Below are 12,563 nucleotides of genomic sequence, written 5' to 3'. Positions count from 1 at the left end.
AACACCCTCAGCCAGACCCCCCAGCCCAACAACCACAGGGGCAAAACCCTCAGCATGACCACCCAGCCCAGCCTCAACAAGGTAACACCCTCAGTCTCAAACCAAACCCCAGGCCAGCCTCACACACCCAGCCAAAGGTTAAGGGTCAGTAGTAACCAGCCCCCACGACCCCCCCCACCCACCCTCCCAAGGCCCAACATAAGTAGCAGTGACCCGGTCAAACAACCCAGCCCAGCTTCACAACCCCAGTTCAGCCTCAGTAGGGGCAACAGTGGCAGCAGGGCCCCCTATCTCCCCTGGGCTGTTAGGATAAGATGTCTCTCTGTCTGACCATTCAGATTACTGACTACTGGAATTTGAGACACAATGAAAATGAAATGAAAAATATGTAGTCCATGTTCGGTCTTGTTTGAGGACATCCATAAGGATGTGTGATGTTTAATATATAACATTTCCTTCAATTATAGTAGGAAGACTATTACAAGAATATTACTCAGCAAGAGTCCCCTCCCCTGGGAGTAGTTAATTAATCAATCAAATACATTTATAAATCAGCAGTTGTCAAAGTGCTTTTACCAATCACCCGGCCTGAAACCCCAAGGAGCAAGCAGCAACAGTGTTGATGCACAGTGGCTAGAAAAAACTCCCTAAAAGGTGCTGAAACTTAGGAAGAAACCTAGAGAGGAACCCGACTCTGAGGGGTGGCCAGTCCTCTTCTGGCTGTGCCGGGTGAACATATTAAAATTTGTAGTAATTAATGAATGCATGTGGGCAGTGTCCAGAGTCTATCCAGGGGGTTTGGTGATCAGTGGAGTGGCAGCTGGAATCATCAGGCTTAAGTCATCTGCAACACAACCAGGTCTTTGGACAGAGACAGCTACAAGTCTTTTCAGCCTGGTAATTCTGAGGTGTGGTCCAACACCTCATGTCCTTCTAAGTTCAAACAGAGGAAAACACAAGGACAGTTTTGAGAGTGCATTCCTTAGATTAACAAGTACAACAATGGAGAAGACCTGACCATTAACATGACGAAAGAGCATGTGTGAATATGGAGGATGCAGTGTGGTAGACACATAATCTATATTTATCAACACATCACTGAGTTTATTGGATGAAGCAGTCTGGAAAAGCTAGTTAGCTAAGCTGGCCAGCTAAATGCTAATATTACGGATACATAAATAATATAATATTTGTGTATCCGTGCCCACCCCTGGGCCAGACTACACTTAATCACAGAACAGGCTGAGGAGGTCAGTCTTTAGTAGACATTTGAAGGTTTGCACTGAGTCTGCATCTCTAACCTTTATCGGCAGATCATTCCACAGTAGTGGAGCTCAATGGGAGAGTAGTGAGAGGATCCACTGAGCGTTTCGTTAAAGTTGGGCCTTGATGGGTAGAAACTTGATGGTGGGACCTGTTAGGCCCTGTAAGATGGGGCCTTCTGCTTCCCTGTCCTGAAGGGTGAAAGAGACCACACTTACATGCAGGACACACACTGTACAACCATAGCAACACGATAAGCGCTAACAATTAGCCACGGTTTGACGTTCCTGAAAGACAGGAACATTCAATTGCATTCTACTGCACTTTACAAGTACAAGAAAAGGAAAACGGTCAGAGCAAGAAGTACCTGTACGTGTAGAAGAGCAGGTATGAACTCCGGGCTCTGGACCTCAGCACAGAGGCTTCACAGGACACCGACACCTGGCTGTCGTTACAACAGAGCCATTGTCCACTGGCTCCCAGGACATCACTAACGTAGTGGCCTGTGGGACAAGGGAGACAGGACAAGGTCAAGGGTCAGGCTGTCATAGGTAGTGCAGTTTGTTGTATGTCGTGTGTACTGTCTGTCTGCATGTCAGTTCAATGTATTTATTTACCAGACATCATGCTGCCTCCTAAATGGGAGACTATGCCAGTCAGCTGATAGTCACTGGAAGTCTTCACAGGCTCCTCCTGGCAGGAAACACATGACATTCTTATCTGCTCAGTCTGATTATGTCCCATGAACCCCCTGCTGTGTAAAGTCACGCTATATCCCAGTTGCCCACAACGCTGTTTTATCATCTGTGGGCTGTCATGACATTTCCATTGTTTTTCTGCTTGTTTCTCCTGACACTTTCCTTTCTATCTCTTTATCTATCTATCTTTCTCCTCACCACTGAGAACTTTTGCCACACTTTCCCTGGTCCTTGGTCATTTGAATCTGAGGGGTCAAAGTACATGAAAACATGTGAGGATGTGGTCACTGAATATCTCTGTAGCACTTCACTAACGAGGTCTGAAAAAGGTATCAATTACAGGTTCTCTGACTGGAGGAGCAGACATTATGTGTAATGTTGACACACCTGAACAGAAGGGGATGCTGTCTCTGTCCTGTCCAGGAAGGCTGATGGTGTGATCAGTCGCATCCTCTGGGATGATATTGTGCAGGGGAGGCACCGTGTCCCCACAGAGCTCAGAGAGTCTCAGGTTTGGAGGAATCGAAATAGGCGTCTCCAGTTTCTCCAGACCTGAATATCCCCCAAACCTCTTCAAGTGCAGGACCAGCACACTGTCCAGAGACCGAGACAAATAAACAGACAATGACCCCGGAAACTAAATCAATACAACACTGCCAGCGCTATAATAAACTCAACTATGGCACTTACCGAGGCAGGGTTTGAAACTGCTCCATCTTTGAGGCCTGGAGGCCTTTGCAGACATGACATCTGAAGTCCACCATGTATTTCTGGGTCACAAACAAACAGATTGCAACAGTGAATGACAATACAATTGTAATTAGACAGTATGCCGAGAGCGCGGGCTGTTTGCTGACCTTGAAATAAAGTGCCAGGCTGCCCTGCAGGGTACGTTCAGGGCTGATGTCCAGGGAGAGGTGGTTGTACTCCTGCTTGGTGGACGACTTCCTCCCGCAGCTTCAGAAGCAGGAAAAGACAAGAAACACATTAGACCTCACAGATGAAGCAGAACATTCCCTCTAAGGACTTTTACGAGGGTTTTGACTGCTTTTGATTTCCCCCAACCAGTGACAGAGCTCCTACCTGTTACAGGTGACACCTGATGCTGTCATGAACTCCAGCTGTGAAACAGGGCATATGTAGCCCACGCTGAGCTCTGCCAGGATCCTGCCCTCCGCCGTCAGTTGGCACAGCATGTTGAGAAGTAACTCGTGTGCGTCCTACAGTACGAGGAGCAGAGAAAAGACATAGATGAAGACAGGTCAAATGACAAAGACAGAATGAAATGTCACAAGAACTCGGGGGAGTTGTGCTACACCCGGTCTCCAGACTCACCTGCTGACTGTCCTCCATGTACTTCATATCCTGTTCAAGCAACGAGTACTTAACCTTTCTTAGGATTTCCCATTTTGAGGCCTGGTTGGTGCCACTGCCAGGTTGACAAGACTGATGCACCTCTGACAGACAACTAGAGAGCAGACCAAGACTAAATCAGTAGCTGAAAGAATGGTGAATAACCCACCTGGCTACCACCTGAGATGTGGGCATCAAAGACACTCTTCAACTAGAGCCACTGCATTAGAGACATTTGTTTATTTTGTTTACAGAAATTGTTTTCCTTGAGGACGGAAAGTCAAGGAAAACGGCAATGACGAGTTGTTTTATTATTTTAGGATAATTGGTTAAGATGTTTCACCTAAATTCAGAGCATTTTTCTAGACTAAATATACAAAATCAGCAACATATTTTATTCTCTAAGCAGTTCCTTGGCTTGTTATTTATTCAATAACTTACATTTTTGACCACAAATAACGGATTGCTGTGTGTGTGTGTATGTGTGTGTGTGTATGTGCAAATTAGCCTTCTTTTACCTGAGCAGGTTAGAAGTCGGGGACAATCTCCAGAGATTTTCCTGGCGGAGGATTTCCTTGAAGAACAGCGGTAGGAACAGAAGGCACTGCAGCGTCGCATTGAGGAAGCAGGAGTTGCCAATGTTGGGCAACCTGGGAAGAACAAGTGGTCATTAATACACACATATAGGTACAATATACAAGAGGCAGAGTGGCTTATGTAATAAACCTTTAAATAAGTCATCTTAATCAGGAATCGTTATGTGAGTACACACACAGACACACACACAGACACACACACACACAGGAGTGGATGTTCTTTTGACTAAGCTAATCATAATACTTCATGGGTTTATTAATGTCTAATACATCTGATATAGTTTGACAGTAAGACATCATATATCTGACATTGATCTAAACAATGAAGAGTTCAACATTATTTTGAAGGGTTATGTGGTTTACCCAAGCAGTTCCAGGTCGATGAGGTCCCTGGATTCTCCTCTGTCGCTCCGGATCTTATTCCCCAGATTCAGCTGTGTGTTTGAGCGGGTCCTGGAGAGAATCTGGCCCTTAGTGGCTGTGACTGGGCCCTGCGGCTTTGGGCTAAAGTAGCGTAGAAGAAGCAGTGGACTGGAGACAAGACAGAAACAGGTCTAAAGTCTCTGAAACAGAGATGGTATCACAGAACACAATCTCTACCTAAATGCTGTAGAATGTAGTGTAAACCCAGTCTGATTAGGCAAGCATGTATTACTGTCCATATAAATACAGTTGACCAAGTAGAATAGATGAAAATCCACTAGATGGGGCTAGTAGAGCATAAAACTACAGATGTAGGAAAATGGTAGAGGACTTTTCTTAAGCGCTTCAGAGTTGGAGCCTGATCTAGGTTGACCAGTACAGCCATTTAGATAATAATGAATCTGATTCTTATTGGCTGAGATGTCCTTGTCCTAAATCAGCAGCACTAAAACTTGGAGACCCTTGACAAATATGGGCCCTGGTCTTGCAAATCTTAACCCACCTTTCTGAGGAGACTGTTGCACATCTGGGACTCATTGACGGCACTGAGGGGACACAGAGGTAGACAGAGGATGAGAGACATTTTCTCGACGGCTAGCAAACGCACAAACGTGTTCAGAAATCGAGGTCACATCAGAATACAGACCAGGGACGGCGGCCACACTAGGTGTCTTCGGCAGTTCTGTCGGCGCTGCCAGTGTCTCTCTGGCCTCAGTGGTGCTGCAAACACAAGGTCAGTTTAGCTGAGGGCTACTCAACTCTGGTCCTGGAGGGCCAAAACACTTTCTGCTTTCATCCACCCCTTATAAGGGAATAGGGCTGTCACCATTCATCAAGTAATTTGATTACAAACGGTCCTCCATTAGAGTTTACTACCTCAAATGCTTCTATTAAAAGATACAAAGGTGGCTTTTCACCCGTACTGTACTTGGTTTGACTTACATGACTGTTGTTTCCTCAGGCCTGGTCTCTCCATGACGGTCCAGTGGGTTTGGAGGAGTGAGACAACCAGGTTGGGAGACCACTGTAGAGGCATTTACTGGGGTAGTGTTCCTGGGAGGTGACCCCGCGGGGAGAGAGGGGTGTTCAGCACCAGACTGAGTGGAACATTTAACAGGGGATGGAGGTGGATGGGGGGAAGAGAGTTGGACGGAGGTAGTGGAGGCATTTCTTTCACAATGGTCAGGTGAAATCAAAGAGAGGGATGAGGTCCTTCTCTTTTTCTGCGGCTCCACGCCAACTTTGTTTCGCTTTTTCTGTGGAGAAAAAACATTGAATAGATCAACTACAGCCTATTGTACTGATTGGATTTATCCATCTATATGTTCTACTTGAAATGGCTACTACTATCAAGCTAGCTAATGCATGAACACAAATTTACTAACTACATATGCCACCAAAAGTAAATACATGATACATGTCATGCAATTTCCTTACTTGATAGGGCACACTGAGTATTTTCTGTGTTATATATCAGCTCAGAGGCGTCGCTAGGATCACAATACATTCGGGGTATAGACCACCCTCCCGTCCCGCACGGTTCAGAAAGTACAGGGTTTTGAATGTACATGCTGAAAATGTCGATGTACACGCTAGCAGCCTACACGTCTGAAATGTCATAATGCGCAATCGGATTTTTGATGAATAGATCAGTGGCTATTTCTTTATTATCAATGTTTTGGGTCAATTTGAGATCCGGGGCTATAGCCCTGAACGCCAAGGCCTAACGACGCCACTTTATCAGCTCATTTGAGCAAAAGATGCGCGTGAAGACGCGAGAAAAAGAGACATGGTTTCCTCTCCATCATCTGGCAACACGATGTGTTAACGGTCCAATCTAATTCGAGGTTAACTTTTTTCTGGGTTAGGTGGCTGTGCGAGGCTACAAGACCACACCCATAATTAATGAAAGTGCGCTGATTGGCCTGATTAAACCGTAATAGGTTCCCTTTTATCCCTCTAGCGTTTATATGTAAACTCGCGGGATCTGGCGCTTGTGCGAGGCGACACATTCAGTGCCTACCTTAAAACGTGTCTGTTTCTTTTCAGAAGGCAAAGTGGTCCTTATTAGAATAGAAAAGCTCTGTGATCCTACTTTTACAATGAAATTTGCGAAAGACAAATTTCTTACATAATACACATTAATCGGATTTTTTCAATCATCATCTGGGCCATTTTCACGTTTTGTACACTAGTTGTTAAGGCTAAATTAATACTGAAATTGCACCACATTTCTTAAATTGAATCTTATATTGAATTCGATATCATACCTTAATGCACGAGGAGATGCAACCCATGTCGTTATTACTAATTCGGTAACTAATGAAGACTAATTAATTTCCACATTAAACCAATAGATATATAGTCTGGTGACGTAACAATGTTCGATAACGTCATCAGACTTTGTTACGTCATCTGCCATTCCTGGCTGTAAAGCCAAGTAACATAGATGTGTTTTAATCGTGATAAAATGATAAGAAAACAGATTTTTTTAAAAATATGAAAACAGATACTTTTTATTTAGTACCTGCTCCGTCGATGGAATTAAATAGGTAGACCAACAAAAAACAGTTATTTAAAAGAAACGGTCTTCAGCTGATTTCTGAGCAAAAGCTACAAAATTCTCCCAAATATAATATACTGTCCCATAATTGTAATGCAAAACCACACCAATAGAGGTCAGTATTTACCACTTTCACAATCTCTGCCCTATAGTATTATGAACACTAAGGAAGGGGCAGTGTAAAAAGGTAATGTGATGCTTCATTAAGTAGGAAAGAGTAGGCAGTTCTTTCTGACAGAGCAGAGGACCAGACTCAACCCAATGCTGTTGCAACACCAGAACCAGCTACCCAGACCCCTGGACCCCCCTAGACCCCCAGGGGTAAAAACATTGTCTTAGTGGATGACAAGGCAGCAGGACAGATAACTGATACTGTTGACAATGTTGATACTTCAACAACATTGGTTCAACCACTATGTTGTTTATCATCTGACAGGGCATCATCTCACTGGATTAATTCAGAAGATGGTAGGAAGACAGATCAACAAGAGGGCAAACATTGTTTAGAGAGGTTCTTGTGGAAAATAAATTAAATAACTTTATTTGAACTTGTCATGTCCACTGTGATGTTTAGGATATTTCCCACTAACACATCATCTATGTCTTTATCAGTATCAATAATGATACATCCTGTGATCTTGGGGGGCAAACCAGTCTGGGAGGGAACATTACATTCAGTCAACCAATGACTTTGCCGCTCTTTGTATCTGTCCATGTATGGTAACGAAAAGAAAGACCCTCCAGTGGAATAGTCAAGTGTCTCAGTCACGCCAGTGAATGTGAATTAATATGGAGATGCAGTTGATAGTCCTGATTGTCCTACACTGTAAGTAGCCTGCCTGTCTATTCTCCTCTACATCAATCATACTGACTGAATTTCTATCCTCTCTTCATGAGTCTTTCATGACCATCCTATGTAACAATAAGTGATGTTTTGTTAAAACTTTTCTGCAAGCAGGTAATTACCTACTTCTTTAAAACCTTACAATTATGGCTAGGTATTTCGGTTATTTTGAGGTAAAACAGCCAAAACAACTGGTCCTGCTAATGTCATATGTTTTGCATTTTCACATGATGTGTTTTTATGTTGCAAAGATTCAGTAGAGTGAATATAGCTGTTAGTCAGTATCGTTGCAATATGATATTACATTACAGGTACAATGTAGTGAGTTAGGCCTGTTTGAACTATATCAATTGTTACCGGTATCAAAGTGTTACAGTATATGAACCAAACAAATTGTTAATTATTTTGGTCAGTCTTGTCCATCAGGTTTTTTTTTGTGTTTCTCCAGTGGTCTCTTCAGTGTCCTCCACTATGACCAGAGTGGTCAAACCTGGGGAGACTGTCTGTATGTCCTGTAACGTACCTATGAAGACCTCGACAACGTGGTACGGACAAGAGAGCAACAAGACGCCCTTTGTCATCATATCGGCCAAACAATATGACGTTAACCAAAAGGAAGTTCTAAATAAATTCCTCCATGGCAACAACAATGCATTCAGCACAAAGTTAGAGGACAATGGCTCCATCAGTCTGACCATCAGCAACATTAATGAGTCTTTGCTAGGATTCTACTTTTGTACTTCAGGAATCGACAAAGAACTTACAGTTGGATCCGGTTACATTCTTGAATATGAGAAGGGCAGTGTTTCACCTAAAAGAGATGATGATGGTAGTGTATCTTCTCTTCAGCATTCCAGTGTGGTTTCATGATTGATTTTCTCAGTGGATGACAAGCAAATGCATTCATTTGAATTTGGTGTTTAAACAGAGAAACTGGATGGATTTTCAACAGGTCCTCCTGAGTCTTCAGAATGTCATGCTGGGTGTTCAGGGCAGTGCTGGGTGCTGATGGCCATTTTGTGTCCTCTCAGTGCTGCTTTAGTGGGACTGTTGGCCTTTATTCTTACCTGGATCCTTCACAGAAAAGGCAAGAGTTCAAATTCTAAACTTCTAACGACCCTTATGTAGTATGTCTTTTAACCAACTATGTTACATTTAAACAGAATTTTATGTCAATTTATAAAACACAATAAAAGAAATGTCTTCTGTATACCCGATATTTAACACAATTTTACACAAATTAAAATTATTTATATTGAACCTATATTATTTGAATATAGTCCAGAAGTATGTTCTGAAGAAATGGAAGTTGATCGAAATTGTTATATCACATTTTGAAAATGTTGACTTGTATCTACAGGAAACAATGAATCAGAGAGTATAAAAACAGACCAGGGACACAGCAACAATGTACAGGTAATTACGAGTTAAATAGTTATATGCAAATACTGAGAATGGGTTAAAACTTGTGACAATGCTTAAAAAAATAGATGCTATTTTCATTTAACAGGGAGGGGCAGAGGGAGTTCTTTACAGTTCCTTGAATTTCTCAAAGGAAGATCACCGTGGCAAAAGAAATATCACACATCATTAATGTGATCCTGTGTATCTTTTCAGTTAATGTTACATAATAGGAACATGCTGAATTTATGTTTTAATGTGAGTACAGCTTCTAGTACAGATATCTACCTTGTGTGCTGCAGTTGTACTATGTTGTCCTTTAAAATATACATTCCTTCAAAACATTGGTTCCGAACTACAGTCCTCAAGTATCCCCAAAAGTACACATTTTCCTTGTAGCCCCAGCCAAGCACAGCTGATTCAAATTATGAACTAATTATCAAGCTCTCATTGAGTTCAATTGGGTTTGCTTGTCTAGGGCTAAAACAAAAATGTGTGCCGGAATTGGGAACCAATGCTTTAAAACATGTGTTTTTATTGCTATTGTGACAGAGAGTACCGTTCCTTTAAGGATCAGACCATCCCATTCAGGAGACTCCTTGTAGCCTGATTTGTAGGTTGGAATCACCCAGGGTACATCAAGGCTTTTGTTTGGGGTTTGGGAGGACGGTTGGTGTATTACTTGGTGGTACATTCTGTGTTCCAGTATTAATCCATGTGGATACAGGGAGGCAGTATGGTTTTGTGTATTGGGTCATTTATGTCTGTATAACGTAATTGTAATGTGTAAAACCAACAGTCGGAACTGGAAGAAACCAGGGTGAAGAGTCGGATTGGTCCGCTGCGTTTTATGGTATCAATAAGGCATCATAGGTCTGGTGTTCTTCTCCTGGTTAATCTTATCACCAGTTAATTCTTCTGTTTAACAGGACTATGCCGCAGCTGTTTTGCTTGGCTAGGAATTCTATCATTGTGTTATGACTTAATGAATAGCGTAGGGAGTTTGGTGTGATTGTGTTCATCTCAGTAATACCCTAAATGACTTCTCTGTCTATAGGCTTTATTTAGGAGTTAGTAGTTGTATGTAACTTTATGGGCGGGGCTAAGAATTGTATTCAGTTCTTTGATTTGAGCGCGGGGCTCTGGGTGGGACTGTAGTCAAGGTTACTGCATGGGGGGTGGTAGGATAAAGTGACTTCCACCAGTAGTCATGAGTGTGTGAGTATCCCCACAGTCACAGTGGTGCAGGGTCCCAGGGTTATCAGTGTGATCATCCCCACAGTCACAGTGGTGCAGGGTCCCAGGGTTATCAGTGTGATCATCCCCACAGTCACAGTGGTGCAGGGTCCCTGGGTTATCAGTGTGATCATCCCCACAGTCACAGTGGTGCAGGGTCCCAGGGTTATCAGTGTGATCATCCCCACAGTCACAGTGGTGCAGGGTCCCAGGGTTATCAGTGTGATCATCCCCACAGTCACAGTGGTGCAGGGTCCCAGGGTTATCAGTGTGATCATCCCCACAGTCACAGTGGTGCAGGGTCCCAGGGTTATCAGTGTGATCATCCCCACAGTCTACATTGTGCAGGGTCCCAGGGTTATCAGTGTGATCATCCCCACAGTCTACATTGTGCAGGGTCCCAGGGTTATCAGTGTGATCATCCCCACAGTCTCTGTGGTGCAGGGTCCCTGGGTCATCAGAGTGTGTGTCCCCACATTCATCGTGGTGCAGGGTCCCTGGTGTATCAATGTAAATATCTCTCCCATGCCGGGAGCTCTGCCGTTGCCCTTCTGTTGTGTTGTCCTTTGTCAATTGCTCTGATTCATTGTGTAGTTGCTTTTTAAAATTAGAAATAGTAAATGAAGGTTTGGTTACATGTTTACTACATTTTTAATATGTTCTGTGGTGTTATGTAAAATAAAAGCTTCACCTTTGAACTAGAAATTGGGACTCTGCTCTTAATTTGTTTGGAGACTTCTGTGGGGTTCGAGTGGGACCGCCCAGGGCTGGCTTCATGCCGTAAATCCTTCCCACCTTGTCACAATATGAAGTCCTGCGGCAGGTCTTGTGTTGCATTTCAATGGCCGATCTGTCAGATCTTTGGACTTTACATATTGATTGGCGGTTCATACCTTATTTCTATATAACTTTTCTGTTGGCTATTCGTTAAGTTCCTTTTTGTGCTTAGCCTATCCAGACCGTGATTATAGCACAATATATCCAGACCGTGATTATAGTGTAATATATATATTTGAAAAAAGTCTTGAAATAGCTAAAAGACCCAGCAAGATTCAAGGCTTCACAAAATTACGGAAGGTTGGCTGTCGTGAACTAAGTTCTATATTCAAGGATTTAAGTTTCTTTGCAGTCCCTGTCCACGGTAGATTGTCTTGAAATATTCAGGGGACTTTCAGATGTTCCGTTGGGGAATAAAGTGAGTGGAACAAATCATGTTTTGGAGGAGTTTGTTCTACCGAATGTAGAGAACAGTCCATGTGGATGGTTAGACTATCAGTATGAATGTAGAGAACAGTCCATGTGGATGGTTAGACTATCAGGATGAATGTAGAGAACAGTCCATGTGGATGGTTAGACTATCAGTATGAATGTAGAGAACAGTCCATGTGGATGGTTAGACTATCAGTATGAAGGTAGAGAACAGTCCATGTGGATGGTTAGACTATCAGTATGAAAGTAGAGAACAGTCCATGTGGATGGTTAGACTATCAGTATGAATGTAGAGAACAGTCCATGTGGATGGTTAGACTATCAGTATGAATGTAGAGAACAGTCCATGTGGATGGTTAGACTATCAGTATGAATGTAGAGAACAGTCCATGTGGATGGTTAGACTATCAGTATGAATGTAGAGAACAGTCCATGTGGATGGTTAGACTATCAGTATGAATGTAGAGAACAGTCCATGTGGATGGTTAGACTATCAGTATGAATGTAGAGAACAGTCCATGTGGATGGTTAGACTATCAGTATGAATGTAGAGAACAGTCCATGTGGATGGTTAGACTATCAGTATGAATGTAGAGAACAGTCCATGTGGATGGTTAGACTATCAGTATGAATGTAGAGAACAGTCCATGTGGATGGTTAGACTATCAGTATGAATGTAGAGAACAGTCCATGTGGATGGTTAGACTATCAGTATGAATGTAGAGAACAGTCCATGTGGATGGTTAGACTATCAGTATGAATGTAGAGAACAGTCCATGTGGATGGTTAGACTATCAGTATGAATGTAGAGAACAGTCCATGTGGATGGTTAGACTATCAGTATGAATGTAGAGAACAGTCCATGTGGATGGTTAGACTATCAGTATGAATGTAGAGAACAGTCCATGTGGATGGTTAGACTATCAGTATGAATGTAGAGAACAGTCCATGTGGATGGTTAGACTATCAGTATGAAT

General features: G+C 42.8%; 2 protein-coding genes across 4 annotated transcripts; one reads left to right on the top strand and one right to left on the bottom strand.

The window, feature by feature from the left end:
• Positions 1-712: 712 nt before the first annotated feature.
• On the bottom strand, positions 713-6,643 carry LOC109616783 (ubiquitin carboxyl-terminal hydrolase 37-like). 2 transcript variants are annotated; one of them, XM_034287472.1, is made up of 16 exons: positions 6,604-6,643; positions 5,276-5,589; positions 4,980-5,053; positions 4,836-4,878; positions 4,274-4,441; positions 3,833-3,964; positions 3,297-3,429; positions 3,045-3,181; positions 2,819-2,918; positions 2,652-2,731; positions 2,349-2,554; positions 2,160-2,206; positions 1,881-1,956; positions 1,631-1,766; positions 1,302-1,454; positions 713-933 (listed from the first exon to the last, which is right to left on the bottom strand). In XM_034287472.1, exons 1-15 carry the CDS (start codon positions 6,628-6,630, stop codon positions 1,418-1,420), a joined length of 1,710 nt encoding a protein of 569 aa, XP_034143363.1. In that variant the 5' UTR covers positions 6,631-6,643; the 3' UTR covers positions 713-933; positions 1,302-1,417. The 2 variants fall into 2 exon arrangements, with proteins under 2 accessions (XP_034143363.1, XP_034143364.1); XM_034287473.1 differs by having other exon boundaries at positions 713-930.
• Positions 6,644-7,082: 439 nt separating this feature from the next.
• LOC117592940 lies at positions 7,083-10,464 on the top strand. Of its 2 annotated transcripts, none has more exons than XM_034287460.1 (5): positions 7,083-7,722; positions 8,189-8,569; positions 8,693-8,827; positions 9,101-9,156; positions 9,251-10,464. In XM_034287460.1, the coding sequence occupies exons 1-5, from the start codon at positions 7,686-7,688 to the stop codon at positions 9,332-9,334; spliced, it is 693 nt and encodes a 230-aa protein (XP_034143351.1). In that variant the 5' UTR covers positions 7,083-7,685; the 3' UTR covers positions 9,335-10,464. The 2 variants fall into 2 exon arrangements, with proteins under 2 accessions (XP_034143351.1, XP_034143350.1); XM_034287459.1 differs by having other exon boundaries at positions 8,669-8,827.
• Positions 10,465-12,563: the final 2,099 nt, after the last annotated feature.

Source organism: Esox lucius, chromosome 17 (genome assembly GCF_011004845.1).
Source record: "Esox lucius isolate fEsoLuc1 chromosome 17, fEsoLuc1.pri, whole genome shotgun sequence".
Taxonomy (NCBI): Eukaryota; Metazoa; Chordata; class Actinopteri; order Esociformes; family Esocidae; genus Esox; species Esox lucius.
The sequence above is the reverse complement of the archived record's forward strand: the minus strand, read 5'-3'. Positions and strand labels throughout refer to the sequence as shown.

Excerpts from the sequence above, each read along its gene's own strand:
- LOC109616783 (XM_034287472.1), bottom strand. The coding sequence starts at position 6,630 with ATGGGTTGCATCTCCTCGTGCATTAAG. Across the intron at positions 5,590-6,603 it reads GCATCTCCTCGTGCATTAAG|AAAAAGCGAAACAAAGTTGG; the intron begins GTATGATATCGA and ends TTTTCTCCACAG. Across the intron at positions 1,957-2,159 it reads TGTGGCAAAAGTTCTCAGTG|GAGGAGCCTGTGAAGACTTC; the intron begins GTGAGGAGAAAG and ends GTTTCCTGCCAG.
- LOC117592940 (XM_034287459.1), top strand. The coding sequence starts at position 7,686 with ATGGAGATGCAGTTGATAGTCCTGATTGTCCTACACT. Across the intron at positions 8,570-8,668 it reads ACCTAAAAGAGATGATGATG|AGAAACTGGATGGATTTTCA; the intron begins GTAGTGTATCTT and ends GTGTTTAAACAG. Across the intron at positions 9,157-9,250 it reads GACACAGCAACAATGTACAG|GGAGGGGCAGAGGGAGTTCT; the intron begins GTAATTACGAGT and ends TTCATTTAACAG.